This window comes from Trichomonas vaginalis, chromosome III (assembly GCF_026262505.1).
Source record: "Trichomonas vaginalis G3 chromosome III, whole genome shotgun sequence".
NCBI classification, from domain to species: Eukaryota; Parabasalia; order Trichomonadida; family Trichomonadidae; genus Trichomonas; species Trichomonas vaginalis.
The window spans coordinates 6,751,085-6,767,165 of record NC_067205.1 but is presented as its reverse complement, the minus strand read 5'-3'; the positions used below and the strand labels follow the sequence as shown (position 1 = coordinate 6,767,165).

At 31.1% G+C, this 16,081-nt stretch overlaps 7 protein-coding genes across 7 annotated transcripts, besides 2 other annotated features; 1 reads left to right on the top strand and 6 right to left on the bottom strand.

The window, feature by feature from the left end:
• Window positions 1-3,500: part of a mobile genetic element that runs on past the window's edge.
• On the bottom strand, window positions 45-629 carry TVAGG3_0654560 (phage tail repeat-like family; the record flags this gene model as incomplete). Its single annotated transcript, XM_051241761.1, has 1 exon — window positions 45-629. The coding sequence occupies one exon, from the start codon at window positions 627-629 to the stop codon at window positions 45-47; it is 585 nt and encodes a 194-aa protein (XP_051088348.1).
• Window positions 649-804, bottom strand: TVAGG3_0654550 (uncharacterized protein; the record flags this gene model as incomplete). The annotated part of the gene is made up of 1 exon (XM_051241760.1): window positions 649-804. The coding sequence occupies one exon, from the start codon at window positions 802-804 to the stop codon at window positions 649-651; it is 156 nt and encodes a 51-aa protein (XP_051088347.1).
• TVAGG3_0654540 (uncharacterized protein) lies at window positions 1,334-1,889 on the top strand (the record flags this gene model as incomplete). The annotated part of the gene is made up of 1 exon (XM_051241759.1): window positions 1,334-1,889. A coding segment is annotated over one exon (556 nt), but the record flags the coding sequence as incomplete, so codon positions are not given.
• A 1,396-nt stretch (window positions 3,501-4,896) lies between the features above and the next one.
• Window positions 4,897-5,139, bottom strand: TVAGG3_0654520 (serine threonine-protein phosphatase family; the record flags this gene model as incomplete). Its single annotated transcript, XM_051241758.1, has 1 exon — window positions 4,897-5,139. The coding sequence occupies one exon, from the start codon at window positions 5,137-5,139 to the stop codon at window positions 4,897-4,899; it is 243 nt and encodes an 80-aa protein (XP_051088345.1).
• Window positions 5,140-5,157: 18 nt separating this feature from the next.
• On the bottom strand, window positions 5,158-5,520 carry TVAGG3_0654510 (uncharacterized protein; the record flags this gene model as incomplete). Its single annotated transcript, XM_051241757.1, has 1 exon — window positions 5,158-5,520. One exon carries the CDS (start codon window positions 5,518-5,520, stop codon window positions 5,158-5,160), a length of 363 nt encoding a protein of 120 aa, XP_051088344.1.
• A 131-nt stretch (window positions 5,521-5,651) lies between these two features.
• TVAGG3_0654500 (phage tail repeat-like family) lies at window positions 5,652-6,479 on the bottom strand (the record flags this gene model as incomplete). Its single annotated transcript, XM_051241756.1, has 1 exon — window positions 5,652-6,479. One exon carries the CDS (start codon window positions 6,477-6,479, stop codon window positions 5,652-5,654), a length of 828 nt encoding a protein of 275 aa, XP_051088343.1.
• A 2,498-nt stretch (window positions 6,480-8,977) lies between these two features.
• Window positions 8,978-10,507: a mobile genetic element.
• A 394-nt stretch (window positions 10,508-10,901) lies between these two features.
• On the bottom strand, window positions 10,902-13,154 carry TVAGG3_0654480 (ribonuclease inhibitor domain-containing protein; the record flags this gene model as incomplete). The annotated part of the gene is made up of 1 exon (XM_001308139.1): window positions 11,828-12,385. The coding sequence occupies one exon, from the start codon at window positions 12,383-12,385 to the stop codon at window positions 11,828-11,830; it is 558 nt and encodes a 185-aa protein (XP_001308140.1).
• Window positions 13,155-16,081: the final 2,927 nt, after the last annotated feature.

Genomic DNA, 16,081 nt, shown 5'->3' with positions numbered 1-16,081 from the left:
TCTATACGGGGGCATTTTTATAAAAATAAAAAAATGTTTTTTCTTTACTTTACGTAACCACCCGCTGCCAAAAGTCTTTGACGCCAACCCATACCAGCTAATGAAGGTTGACTTGGTTTAGTCTGGAGACTAAACTTTGGTTTTGGTTTATCTTCAGTTTTTGGTTTCTCTTCTTCTATCGGTTTTTCGTCACTTTTCGGTTCTGCTGACTTTACCTCACTTGCTGGAACAGTTGTGTCGTTAGTATCTTCATAAATATCATATGCCATCTGTTTCTGTTTTCCTTTCAACTTTTTGTGTTTGTTGTAAAGTTTAGAATATTTCGACTCTAAGTCAATGAGATGTTCTATAATGAACTGTTGGTCAGTGAAGTAAACTTTTCCATCTGTTGTCTCGAAAGCTCCTTCAGACTTCAATATTTTATTTGTGAGAGTCTGTTTCTTTTTTGAGATACTAGCCGTTCCATTTCTATGAAAAGTGACTTTGTAGTTAGGGTTTGTATTTCCAGACCTCACACTTTCTATTATTGAATTTTTCTCTTCATCTGTAAGTTCTTTGACAGGTTTTGACAATGGTTCTGAACTTTTTGTTTGTGGTGTCAAATCTACCGTTTCAACTTCTTCGGTCATTTCATCTCAGTAAAAAATTTTAGTTTGGTTTGTTTTCAACTGGTTGTTGAGGTTTTTTAAGTCGGTCTAAAACTTCCTGAGGTATAGGAAGAACTTGACAAACACGTGGTTGTGTAACTGCTGGAAGCCGACAAATCCATCTTGAGCCCATTTGTCTCAATGCTGTATTGTTCATTTCATCTCAGAAAAAATTTTACATTCCCCACGTTTGAGGCGGTTGAGGTTGGTTGTTGTTTACCCACTGTTGTGCATGGTTATATCCTCTGTTAAAGAATCTTTCACCTTGGTCCATGTAGTGTCCTGCTTGGTTATAGTAGTCATTTGCTTTGTTATAGTAATTTCCTGCTTGTCTTCCTACATTGTCCATCCATCCTTGAACTTTTCCTCTTGTTTCAGGATTTGGAATAAGATTTGCTGCATCTCGTGCTACCTCCCAACCTTTCTGTACAGTTTGTATAATAGGTTGCGCTTTCTCTTTCAGTATACCTAATGTACTCAAAATCTTCCTTCCAATTCCAAATGCACCTCTGGCTAGTGTTCCCACTGCGGGTAAAAATCTAGATGCGACTCCTGCTAATGCGCCAAATAAACCCATTTCTTATGGGTTAAAAATGACGAATTCAAACAAGGACCCGTATGTTTCTAAAGCAACAAAGAAAGCACTCATGGTAAAAATCTTTAGTTCAACACCAAATGCTTGGTTTATGGATATCTTGGAAAACATTCCGAGGTATAGAGAAGATGGACCACCATACTGGCTAATATTTGTTGGTCAAAACACAAGATACTGTGAAGCCATACCATTACAGTCCAAAAATATTTTAGATGTGAAAACTGCTTTGACAATATTCGTTGACAAATACCATCCAACAAAACTGACATCTGACTGTGAAAGTTCTTTCAAATCAGACGATATTAAAAACTATCTGCGTTCAAAAAATGTAAACCAATATTTCATTGTCGACCAAAACCATTCTGCTCTTGGTGTCATTGACAGTTGTATAAAAATCTTAAGAGACTTAAATCAACCACAAGGTGGTGAGGTAGATGAAATGTCATATGACGACAAGTATAGACATTTCTCCATGGCAAAGATGAGACAAGTTTTAAATATTTACAATACCCGTAAACAAAAAGGTTTGGGAAACCACTCCCCCGAAGAAATGAAAAACAACCCTGACTTAGAGAAAGACTATATATTTAATAGTTTAGTCAAAAGAGACAAACAAGAAAGAATGCCAGGCTTCAAACTTAAGAAAGGTGACAAAGTAAAAATAGAAATACCTAAACGCGACCCATATGAAAATACTATTGACTATGACAACAATGGGAACTCGACAGGTACTCACATTCGTGTTCGTAAAAATAGAAGAAAGTATACAAGAGAATATTATGAAGTTTTAGGCAAACATGGCAAAATGTACAGACTGCAAGCAGAAGATAAAACTACTATTGTCAGACCTCGTTTCAAACTTGTCAAAGTTCAAGGTGGTATACTTTCAAAGACAGTTCCTAACAAATATAAGACAACTCCTGACGAATATGCTAAAGAAGTGGAACATGACGACTAAGCAATTCTATACCATGCGTAAACTGTCATGTAAGGTGGCATGTAGTCTTTACTTTGTCCCGTTGTTTGTGTATACCCTGAAACGCGATGTGTATGGTTTCCTTCTCCCTGAGTGTCACTCCAGTAACAATTTATAGCAAACTTAACGTCGTCTTTAACATCATATCCTTTACCTTTTGTCATTCCTGACCAATCCCAATATCTATGCTTATGCCAACCTGCTTGAGATGTACTTAAATCTATGTAGTGACTGTGTGCAGGTAAGTTTTCACCTGAAATCGTTTTACTTCCACCTGTTTCCTTTGAAGAGTTTGCACAATACAAAAACCTGTCGACTATTTGTTCCCATGCACCAACACCAAACATTACTTGAGGACCTCTTGCTTCCATAGATGTATAAATAGAACCTACTGGGTTCATTAAATCAAACATATGAGACATTATAGGATTGTCTCTTTTGAACTTAAAATATAGTGCAACTATTTCAGGTTTCTTCTGGTTTGTGTCGGAATATTTTTTATAATATAATCTTATGTTTTCAGGGTAGGTAAAATCTTGACTATAATATTTATTTCTGTCATCTGTATAATAGTATACTATTCTCGTTTTTTCTATTGCATTATATCTTTTATATCTATAAAAATCTAAATATAATGTTTGCTTTTTTGGGTCTGCGTGTAGTGTTCTGACGTCAACACCATAGTCATAATAATATGGTGCTGGAGCTGGGTCAGGCAATGTCATATCTGCCATTTCATAAACTCTTAAATATTTCTTTTGTTCGTCTCCATATAAGTTTAAGTAGCAGTTGTTGTCTAATGGAACTTTAACTTGTGTACCATCGTTCTTTATATAGCTTACATACATTTCATTGTTATTTTTCGGAATGAGTTTACACCGTATACATTTCTTAAGGACTGTACAAACTCCCATCTAAAATATTTGTTTTCTTCATAGATAGAAAAGTCACCAACAATAGTTTCAATATTTTTTGTTGTTCCAACTAAACTTTGGTATATTTCATTGACATATGTTTTATCTGCTTTTGTCTCTAATGTTTCTTGTAAGTTTGCAATATTTGCAATGGTATGTGTATGTCCAACGGCACTTTTCCTGTTTAAGGTTTCTTGTAAGTTTGTAATATTTGCAATGGTATGTGTATGTCCAACGTCACTTTTTCCTGTTTAAGGTTTCTTGTAAGTTTGTAATATTTGCAATGGTATGTGTATGTCCAACGTCACTTTTCCTGTTTAAGGTTTCTTGTAAGTTTGTAATATTGCAATGGTATGTGTATGAGTCTTTTTTAGAATATTCTTTGTCAGCTTCTTGTCACTTCACTTGACATTTTATTGTCAACATATGTTTTGTCCGCTAGTTCAGGATGAGTATGTTCTTTTGTTGCATATGTTGCATCTGCTCTGTCATGTTCTTCTTGAACTTTTTCAATGACATACTCTTTTCAGCTTTGTTTGTCAACATCTGCTTTTGTTGCATATGTTGCATCTGCTCTGTCATGTTCTTCTTGAACTTTTTTCAATGACATACTCTTTTGTCAGCTTTGTTGTCAACATCTGCTTTCAAAGAAGTTCATCTATAGGTTTCTCGTTTAAAGTTCCTTTGTTGGATTTATACAAACAGTATGGTTCTTACTGTCTTGAAATAGAAACTCGTCTGTCAATGGGTTTTAATGTCAGTTTTAAGTTTCCTTCTTTCATGACTCAGATATCTTAGAATAGTTTGAAAAGTTTGTTGTGTTCTTATTTAGAGCTTGCAAAATGAGTTGTCGGTTGTGTTGTATTTCTCTCATAGACGCTGTTTCTTTCGACATTTTTTATTCTAGATAAAAAATGCTTTCCAATAGAAAAAGAAAATTCAAGAGTTGCTACAACTAAACCATTAGATGAACTTTTTTACTAATGTCGGTCAAAAGTTTGAGACAGAGACCGTAAAGCATGAAGGCTATCGTTTTGACTACCCATTAAGATGGCTAAGAGACCCATCCGTCACAAAAGCTATTGGCTTTCGTAGAATGAAGTTCATTTCAGAAGCCATACATGGTTTCCCATTTACGGTCGCTTTTGAAGTTCGATACTATAACAAAGAAAAACGTACGTATGAGAAATTTGAACAGGGAAAACTTTTACAAGTGAATTTGCTTGTAAACTTAGAAACAACTCTTCAAGCTTTTCAAGAAAAAATAAACGATATCTATCTCGAATATGCAAACCAGTTTAACATTGACGAAGGAGAGTACCATCTCGATATTTTATATGACAGGAAAAATGCAACTGTTAAAAATCAATAAATAGAAGACCTTGGAGAAGACGTTTATATTTCTACAAAATATAACAACTTGGCATGGTATAGATTTTTGAGGATGTTAAATCAGCCTGCAGAATATCCAGTACACCCGAACTTTTATGAAGTCGAAACCCTAATGGAACATATGAAAATGTTTTCGACTCAGATGCTAATTATAGTTCATGCTTCATTTTCTGGTGCACAAAACTCTTTTTTTATGCTTGGCAAATGACTTTTACGAAAAACCTACAAAGCTATATGAACCACGAGGAAGTATTTCAGACTTTCAAGTATGGTTTACAACATTGGAAGAAAGAGAATAGTTCCATTATACCATGCGTTTTACTTAGAACTTAGTCTCATATACAACTACTATCGAACGGTAAAAATATAATTTTAATACGGTTGAGGTGTTGGATTTGGTTGCCAACTAGACTGTGGTGCAGGTTCAGGCTGTTGTATAACAGGAGCTTGTTCTTCTGGTTCAGGGTCTTTAGGTATAATACCAACAAACTGACCTACTCTTTTACCAATATTTTTGATACCGTTCCATACTCCTCTTCCGACAGATTTTATTCCATTCCATATACCTCTTCCAACATTTCGAAAGAAGTTTCCTATTCTTCCAAAGAAACCCATTTTACTATATGTAAAAATCTAATGTCCACCTAGTCTCTTACGTTTCCTGTTGAGTTCCATAGCATTTTTTAACTGGAGCTCATACATTCTATTTCTCCTCTGGTAGAAAACATACTCTGGGTCAACTCCTGTGTTCGCGTCATCTGCATAGAGTTGTTTATATCCCACTTCAGGGTTTGTATAAAACTCTTTCCATCTCATATTTGCATACCATGGTGGTAAGCCTAACGCAGCGTCATTTGACATGGCAGTTTGCATTTGTACATCTGTTGGCACTTGACCATAGTTTGCCATTGCAGTTTGTATTCTAACTTCATTTGGAATATTCTCTGGGTTTGGTTGTCCAGGTTGCTGTGCATTCGCTAAGTTCTGTGCGTCCATTTTAATATTAGATAAAAATATCTCTTACGAGTACATATGCTGAACATTTGCAGACATTGGTTCATCTTCATATTCTCTATATCTTTCTGCCACGTCAAATAAGTAAATGACACAATGGAAAAAACCTAAAACTAACAATCCGATTTCAAACCACATTTACTTACCAATAAAATTTCTTTGTTATGACACTTTCTCCGGTTTATAGGACCTCTCTCATATTCTATCTTATCGTATCTAAACTCATACTCATGTATGTCCTCTAACCATCTCATGACACTTTCCAAACCACTTTTATCGGATGTAAAGTAAAAGCATGGATGGTTATGTAAAACGTCTAAAGTTTCTAAAGAGTCTCTCAAAGTCCAGTCTGCTTGGTATTGAAAATCGTATGTGTTAAAGAACGGCGGGTCTACTATAAAGAAAACATTTTCCTTGTTTTTATATTTTTCATACAACTCTGTCCAACGACATCTCACAAACTCTATACCCTCAGTATATTTTTCTATGTTCTCTTTGAAAACCTTTGTATAGTTAAGATATAAAACGTTTGACATAAGTGTTTCAATGTCATGAACTCTTATAGAACCACTATATAATAGTCTAGAAGATATACTATCCCAGTCAATATACTCTGCCTTTTTCAAAACCTCTCTGACAATATTTTTCTTATCTAATGGTATACTTTCCATCTTACCTATAGGTATCTTTTCTTTCAACTCACTCAATATTTTGTTTGTGTCTGGTATATGTTTGAGACGGTTCATATAGTTGTCGAAGTCATTGCATATAATCTTTGAGTTTGGGAATACGGTATGGCACAGATGGGATATATAGAAACTTCCACCGAACAAGTCTACAAATGTTAGACCATTCGGTAGTTTCTTAAGTTCTCTCAATAGAATATCTTTACATCTACTCTTATTTCCGAAGAAGGGTAACGGTGGTTTTGTAAAATTCATTTTATATATATAATAAAAATGTTTTTACCTGAAAAGTGACAGAAAAGGCTTCTCAAAGTATACTTCTTGGAACGCCCGTAACTTTACTGTAGCGACGATAGACTCTTACTTGTCCGGACATAGTTAAACTATTTTGAGTCCTCTACCGAAAAGTCAACAGCAACGACTTTCAAAAAATTTTAGGGGCTAGAAGGCGCAACGCGCCTGGAAGCCCCCACACCCCAAAAAAACCTCATTTTATATAAAATGCATTTTATACTAAATATCTTCAGGGGGCTAGAGGGGCGCAGCCCTGGAAGCCCCAATACCTTTTTTTTTTTTTTTTTTTTTTCGGTAGTGTTTACTAATAGATGAATAGTATATAAATTCTATTAAAATGGATTTGATCCAAAAAAATATATAAAATTTGATCATAAATAAAATCGTTTTAAATTACTTCTTCATTTAAATTATAACAATTATTTTTGGTTTTATCGTTTTTAAAGCTCATGTGGTTTTTTTAACCACAGAATACTTATGTGCTGTAGCAAGCTTGCAATCCAAAGCTCACGTTAGACAACAAGAGTCATGAAGTCTCATACTAAGGGATATCCAACATATATTTTAATAATCTAATGTTTGTGACAAATATTCAACATAAAATTAAGTTTTCGTTTCGTTACAAGGCATTCATACTTTGGAGATATCATATTTAATGTACAGAAAAGTTAATATTAAACAATACATGCTAAAGAATTAATAAATAAGATAATAAAATAAATTTATACGTAATTACTTTCATTTAATATGCTTTATGCTGTATAATATTGATTAAGAGGCATTAAAAGGTTCCATAGTCTGCTTTTATAGGCAAGATTTTTGATAAAAATTTTAAATTTTGAAAAATGATGAGAAAAGGAAAAAAAAGGTAAATGAGAGCAAGAGGAGGGAAAAAAAGAAAAAGAAAAGGAAGGGAAGGGAAAAATAAAAGAAAGAAGGACATATAAAAATTTAGATGCGCATTCTTAATGCCGAGGCGGCTTGCCGCCGAGGCGCGATTTTTTTAGGCCTCTACGGTAACCCGGCAATGTTTTTTTAAATCTTGTACAGCCCTAGATAAATAGCATCCCTAGGGCTGTACAAGATTTAAAAAAACATTGCCGGGTTACCGTAGAGGCCTAAAAAAATCGCGCCTCGGCGGCAAGCCGCCTCGGCATTAAGAATGCGCATCTAAATTTTTATATGTCCTTCTTTCTTTTATTTTTCCCTTCCCTTTCTTTTCTTTTTCTTTTTTTTCCCTCCTCTTGCTCTCATTTACCTTTTTTTTCCTTTTCTCATCATTTTTCAAAATTTTAAATTTTTATCAAAAATCTTGCCTATAAAAGCAGACTATGGAACCTTTTAATGCCTCTTAATCAATATTATACAGCATAAAGCATATTAAATGAAAGTAATTACGTATAAATTTATTTTATTATCTTATTTATTAATTCTTTAGCATGTATTGTTTAATATTAACTTTTCTGTACATTAAATATGATATCTCCAAAGTATGAATGCCTTGTAACGAAACGAAAACTTAATTTTATGTTGAATATTTGTCACAAACATTAGATTATTAAAATATATGTTGGATATCCCTTAGTATGAGACTTCATGACTCTTGTAGTCTAACGTGAGCTTTGGATTGCAAGCTCTGTGGTTAACGAACATAAATTAATTGTAAAGTTTTCAAAATTTTTCATCGTTTCTATCAGCATCTATTTTTCCTTTAAAATAATATATTTGTATGAATACAATATTTAGTAATTTTTTTATTTCCCATAATTTCATTCAAAATTTCAGAAAAAATTAATTTCTATTCAATATTATTTCAGCTTCAAAACACTTCATTCTTATAGATGTTGATTCACTAAAGTGTGATACTCAATGTCTTATTTCAATGAAAATTGTTCTGCAAATTTATTTCACTTTTGACCTCACTTTTTCCGTAATTCAATTTTTTACTTTTAATATTTTAGATCTTCATAATATCATTTGAAAAATTAACCATATAAAAAAATCAAGTTAACAATTCACTTTTTCCGTAATTCAAAAATCAAAAATATAAATAATTATCTTTTTATCAAATATTATTATTATATTCTATGAAAAATGAGGTCCGGAAATTTTGCGGATTCCCGTAACTCAATTTTACGGAAAAAGTGCAGTAAACTATTCAAAATACGGAAAAATTGGTGTAAACTAATGATTTTACGGTAAAATCACGGAAAGTCCCGGAAGAATATATGTGCCTATATGAAATTATACAAAAATGAATCAAACGCATTTTAAAAGATTGTTCTTGTATTATAAATGCTATTCGCAGATTTATTAGTTGAAGAAAATTACCAAATTTTTGCCGATTTACAAAAAATGATTTACAAAGCATATTTTTATAAGGCTTTAAAAATCTTTAAAATGTGACCGGTGACGGAAATCCATGGTAACCAACCGCGGTTCCCGTTTGGAATGCCATAAGCATCCCTATATAGTGCCTAACAATATTTATACGGGCCAAAAAAATTTGGCTAGAGATTTGGCGAGTTATAAAACTTAGAAAATTGAGATGGATTTTTATTTTTGAATTTTTTTGGAAAGTTAAAATTGCGATTAAAAATCGATTTCCAGGAGAACTAAGCATCTCATCATATATTTAAATCGATAAAAATATTAAATAATAGTTGAATAGTATAACTACATGAAATTATGGCTGAATCTACAGAAAAAATGAACATATTTGACATTTTTGAAAATTCATACGTTAGATGGTGACGGACTCATAAACTATACTTTAGCTAAGATTGATATATGGTTTCAACAACACATGGTTAAAATCGTAAAAATATTTTAGATTTCAAAAAGATATATATGGTAATATAATGGAACAAAGTCAACAAATAGCATGTTAAATATGTTATAATTAACTTTTTATTAGATCCAATAGTAGATATCGAATGGTTTCCAGCTTTATGGTTAAATATTTTCTTTTCGAGCTTCTCTTTAACTGTTGTATTAAGGTTGTAAATTTTTGATGCTAGAAACTATGGAATCTTCTTTGCTGCTGCATTTTTCTTGAGAGTTCTTGCAATTTCGAATAGATCTGCGCATTGTATGAAATGGAGGCTTTAAAATATCTTGAAAACAGAATAGGACTGCTTTTCCAAAGGAATGCTTACTTGTAAATCAGAGAGTTTCAAAATTGAGAGCAAGATTATCATCATAACTTTCGATTTTGCTGCGAAAAAGGAAGACAAGTAATTAACAAATTATTTACTGTTGTTCATCAAAAGAAGAAAACTTTGATAACAACTAATGATGATAAAATCAAGCTATCTTTTAATATTTTAAATTGATAAGACATTCAAAATATTTGAATGGTTTAAAATATTTTCTTTTAATTTCTCTAATATATTATCATGATTATATAATCAAATTTAAATTTTTATTCAAAAAGGCAATATTTCAAATTTTTAATTTCAATAATCTTAATTCTGCAATAAATGTATTTAATTGCAGCAAATTTAATGATCTTTCGTCATGCTTAGCAATTTGGAACTCATAAATTAATGATTTCTTCAAGTAAAATTCTGCATTATTTCAAAAGTCAATAATTCTCTAGTAACTTTTCTTCAAACCCTAACCATTATATTATATGTATAATGGAGAATAATTGCAAAGAAAGATAGCCGAATTTACTGGGTAGTTCTTGTGATGCGAAATAATTGCAAATTAACACCTAGTTTTAACAGCATCAATCTCTTTTTGCTCTCATTTAAATGCATTCGCACACTTTAATTTTGAAATATAAGAGTTTTGGAAATTATCAAATTTATCTGCTCAAATACTATAGATCTTCATAAGTGTTAATAGAATCATTAGCCTTACATATAGTGTTTAATATAATGATGCACATTATACTGGGATTCATTCCTTATTCATCTAGTTATTATAAGATTTACAACCCCATGAAAATTTAAAATTTTGTCAAAAATAGTGAATGTACCTTTCAATTTGATTAATTTCAATTTGCTTGTTTACTTATATGCCAGATATTATACAACTTTATCTTCAAATCAAAACGATAATTTTTTTTCTACTCTGCATTTCTACATTTCAGATCACATTTCTATTATATATCGCCATAATATGTAGTTTTAGTGGAAGTCAGTTGATATTGTTGATATTCAAATTTTGATTTCGATAGTTTTTTTATGGTAATTCTGAAGAACACGCATTCATAAACTAATTCTGAAGATATTTGGTTGTATGTTTAATCAGTTTTATTTCAAATGAGGAAAATAAATTTTCAAAAATTATCATTTCTTCATAAATGGATCTGATATTTTACCATTTAAAAACCAGTTAGAAATTTTAGCAAAAATGATCGAAATATAAGTCCAACTAGATTTTCATATTATTCTTTTAATATTGTCACTATAATATGTTTAAATGGAAAGAGTGAACATGAACAACATAAAACTATCTTTTATGTGCTAATCATAAACTCATAAAATTTTGTTAAGCATTAAGTAGAAAACTGAAAAATACTTGCAAAATCTTATATATTGGATTTATTAAATTTGCTTCGGAATAAGCTAAGAATAATTATTAAAATGGAATTGAAATTTTAATACACTATTTTCAAATCTAATCAAAATGATTACACAGGTTATATTGCATTCCATTAGATATCATAGTATTCAGTTTCTAAGTAAAAAGAAATTAAATTGAGATTGTTGAAATATCAATAATTAACTCAATATTTTTAAAGATCTAATATGTATGTAACCTAATATAAACTGATTTGAAAAATGTTAAACCTTTTGATCGATTGAATTAATATGTATTTATTATCGAAGTATTGACTGTTGGAAGAATGTTAACAGATAAAATGATATGATTTATCAAAAGAGTTACAGTTTGAGAAAGATAATTCCTTGATAACCAATTCCATTCATTTTCGGAATAGAAACAAAACTCCCGCATGAAATGCAAAATGGGATAGAAAAGAAGAATTCAAATGCGAAGATTTTGTTGTGATGTGTTGTTCCAGTTTTTCATTAAATTGAAATATAATCGGAAAAAGATCATCATCACATGAATATATGTGGTTTTATGAAATTTCGTAAATTCAAGAACAAATGGTTGGATTTTACACTCCCAGAAAAAGTGTGACGCTCTAATTTTTTTAAATTTTGTTAGTAACTGTCTATACTACTTTATATATTATATATATGAAAAATTATTCAATAATTTGATAAGCTATCGATTTTTAGTATTGAATTTTTGAAAGCTCATAATAAAAATCATAGTATAATTTGAATAGATTATCTTTTGAAATAAATAGATGAAAGAGAACTTGCATCAAAACTAGTTGATGTGCTTCGTGAAATATGTATTAATTTATTTCCTTCTGTTAGAAATCCATCTTTGAAATGTATATTGTTGTCTAGAATAAAAAAGGATTCTATATTTGGACATCCTGAAAAACAATTATCTTCTAGATGAACATTTTCTGAAATTGTAACTGATTGAAGAGAATTAGACGGATTTAATGCATTAGCTTTTAATGTTGTTCCGGATGGAATTGCAAATGTTTCAATGCTTGTGTCTGAAATCCCATTCGATTGAATTGTTAAAATTTTTGTTCTTGGAGTTATGAATGAAATATTAAAATGTTGACTATTTGAATAAATTGCATTAGATTGAATTTCTTCCAATGAGTTTGAAAGAATAATTCGTTGAGAATAAATATATTGTAATGATGAAGTTGTCAAACTAGTCAATTGAGAATCTTTTTCAAATTCTAGAGTATCAATATGAGAATCATAAAATGCGCCACCTTCAATTGATGTAACTGTCTTTGGAATAAGTAATTTACTCATATTCTTTATGTAATGGAACGAATGGCTTTTAATTATTAAAACTGTGGAAGGAAGGCTGATTTCTGTCATGTTCACTGGAACTTTGTAAATCGCATGTTTTTCTTTATTGTAAAGAACTTGATTATCGACTGTATAATATTGATTTTCTATATCAATAGTGATTTTAGTCAATGAAAAACAAAATCTGAATGCTTGTACATCAATATAGCTTATATGTTTTGATAATTTACATGATTCTAAGTTGCGAAAATTAAAAAATGCTTGTGGTCCAATTTGTGTATTAGAATTTGTATCAAATATAACTTTTTTAACTAAACCTAGATTGAATAATGCACTAATTGCACCTTGGGATAATAACCCTCCAGATGTTATGATTAATACATTATCATGTAATTCAAACGTTAGTTCCGAAAATGTAAAACATATTAAAAGAAATAGAATCATCGAAAGGTAATATTACATTATTTAATATTAATACATCGTAGCTTTGATTGAAATATTCCAAATATTTTTCCTTGTGACATCTTATTTATATCTTCATTACTATTGTTTTGGCAGTTTTCATTGTGATAAAGATAATATTTAAAGCATTTGCCGGTTATAAATGAATAGGAAATGTTCTTACAATCAAAAATCCGAAAATAATTTTGAAATTTAGTTAATTGTTCTGAATATGAACTTAGACTCATAAACACAATATCTTGTATATATTTAATAATTATTTCTTTGAGAATACAACTAATACTTTTGAAAAAGTTCAGAGGAAAAGTGATTTCCTCTAAAAAATTTGTGAGTCTATATTAAAAAGTGACTTTTTTTAATACGACCTCTCAATTTATTATCACTTTTTCATCTTTTTTTATGTGATTTGTCTATATAATGTGGGATTGCACATATGATCAGAACTCATTCTTGTGATGATCATATTATGCAATGGGCATACTATTAAAGTTATATAAAAATCAATATTAAGCATTTAGCAATATATTAATGTTTACTATAACAATTAAATTAGATATAATTAGAGTAATATATATATAAAATGGTAATGACTATAATTGAGTTTTGATCAAGATGCTAATTTGAATTAGAATGAATATATCGAATACACATATTTTTATTATTATATATGCGTTATATTGTGTTATTGATGATTATTGTTCAGTAAATATAGTCAGATATCGGATATTTTGCAAATGAAATTAAATTATTAAATGATTAATAGATAAAAATAGGATTTGATGATAGACGTTAGATATATATTATGATATACTTAGAAATACATGTATTTGGATTCATAATGAAGGTAATTAAACATATTATTTGTTTTTATATGAAAAGAAGAGTTAGTAACGTATAAATTAATATATGGTTACATATTATAGAATTAATATTCAAACTGATAGATAAATGATATTAAGAGTCAAAAATTCAAAGAAATCTTACTTTTTTCTATCATTCAAAATTGAATATAATAAAATCATATTGAAAATAAATTAAGGATTTTCGCCATATTTTTGATATAATATATTATTGAACTCTTTATTGTATTTTTATTGCTTTCAATTTTGAGACAACTTTTGATAAAAAAAATCTTTTCAAAATTACTAGATATTTATTTTGTTATTCAAATAATGTTCGTTATAAAATTATTTTATAAAAGTTTGAAGGAGATTTCAAAAATTCATTCCTTATTTAATTTAGTGAGACCTTATGTTATTTAAATAAATCAACGATAAATTTCCTAATAGGTGTCAAAAGATTAATTCACATCCAAGTCAAATTAGGCTATAATGTATGTAGATGAGGACTTCTTCAAGGTAGTCCTCATCTACCTACATTATATAACCATGTTCCCATATTTTTATTTGAATGTGAATGTGTAATTCTCAATTCCAGGACTGAGTGCATGGTTGCAGCGGGTTACTATATGCTCTTGCATCCATGTAGTCAGATCTGGAAATTGGCTTACTTTTCCTTTCGATGCGAATGTGACTAATACTTTTCCAATTGTGCACATATAAGTGCAGGGTACATCACTTGTACCCTGCATTTATGTGTGAAGAACTGAAAAATGACGTATTTTACATGAAGAATATCACGTCGTTATTTTATTTTGGAAAGGAGTTTAAATTTGTAAGCTATTATTCTATTACATTGCAAACGCAACTTCCTTTCATCAATAATTTCATTTTAATAAAATATAAATATCACATTTAGCATAAAATTCTCAAATAATACTCACTTTCTAATTTTGATCATAAATATTGATACTTTATAAATACAAAATTTTTAATTCTTTATTTTTCCTATGAAATTTGTAGTTTTTTGTTTGAATTTCAGAATTTTCAATTTTTTTTGGAAATTTTTATTCAATTTCGGTTTTATTTCATTCTATTCTTTATATATAATAATTTTATTCAAGTTTATTATTTAAAAATTTCAATACATACGATAATTTTTCATTCAATTTTTAAACGAATGTTTTGATGGGATGAGCTTACTGAGCATAAGCTCATCCCATCAAGATATTGCATCAAAACTCTGGCCTTCATCAAGGCCAGAGTTCATAATTCATCACCTCAGTGCCAAGTTCCTCGAAGGTCGTCCTCATTAGGATCGATCCGAGAGGAACTTGGCACTGAATGAAATTCACAAGCTCTGGCCTCAGAAAATGCCAGAGCTTCGCAAGCAATCCTCGGGGCTGGTTTCCTCAAAGACCGCCCTGATTCGGGCGGCCGGAGAGGAATCCAGTCCCGAGAGAGCGTTTATAGGAAGCTCTGGCCTTTTTCTGAGACCAGAGCCTGCAAATACAATCCTCAGGGCCGAGTTTGAGGGAGATCGTCCGCATTTTTGACGATCCCTCTCCTCTCGGCCCTGAAAGACCAATAGACAAAGGTTCTGGCCTCAACAGGAACCAGGGCCTTCGCATACAATTCTCAGGGCCGGCTTTCTCAAATGCCGTCCTGATCTAGGGCGGCAGGAGAGAAGTCCGGCCCTGGGAAGCAGTAAATTCGAAGCTTTGGTCTCTGCAGAGGCCATGGTCTGCAAGTACAATCCTCATGGTGTAGTTTCTACCTGATAGTCCCTCATGAGGACGACCAAGTTAAAACTCTGCCATGAAAGAAAGGAACATGCATGCTCTGGAGCCTTATGAGGCCAAGTCTTCCAATACAGTCCTAGAGGCAGTGTTTTCTGAGAATTTCCACATCACAGACAATTCTCAGCGGAATCCGGCCCTTGGGATCATTAAATACGAAGCTCTAGCCTTTCTTGATGCCAGAGTCTGCAAGGTTAATCCTCAGGGCTGAGTTTGAGGGAGATCACCATTATCAAGGACGGTCTCCTCTCTCCTCAGCCCTGAAACACCTATGGATACAGGATCTGGCTGTTGCTGAGGCCAAAGCTTCGCTTCCTAATCTCATGGCCGTTTTTCTCAATTGCCGTCTTGTTCTTGGCGGCAGGAGAGGAATCCAGCCCTGGAACCGATAAATACGAATCTGTGGCCTCATTATAGACCAGGGCCTGCAATTTATTTTATATAATATTTTTTTTATTTAATATTTTTTTTCAATGATTTGTTTTTAAAGATTATTGATACAGTATCTTTTAATATTTAAGTAAAATAGCAAAATACCCTTTGAAAAACTATATTCATTCATATAAAAAATACGTCTAGTAATGCTCTGCATAAGT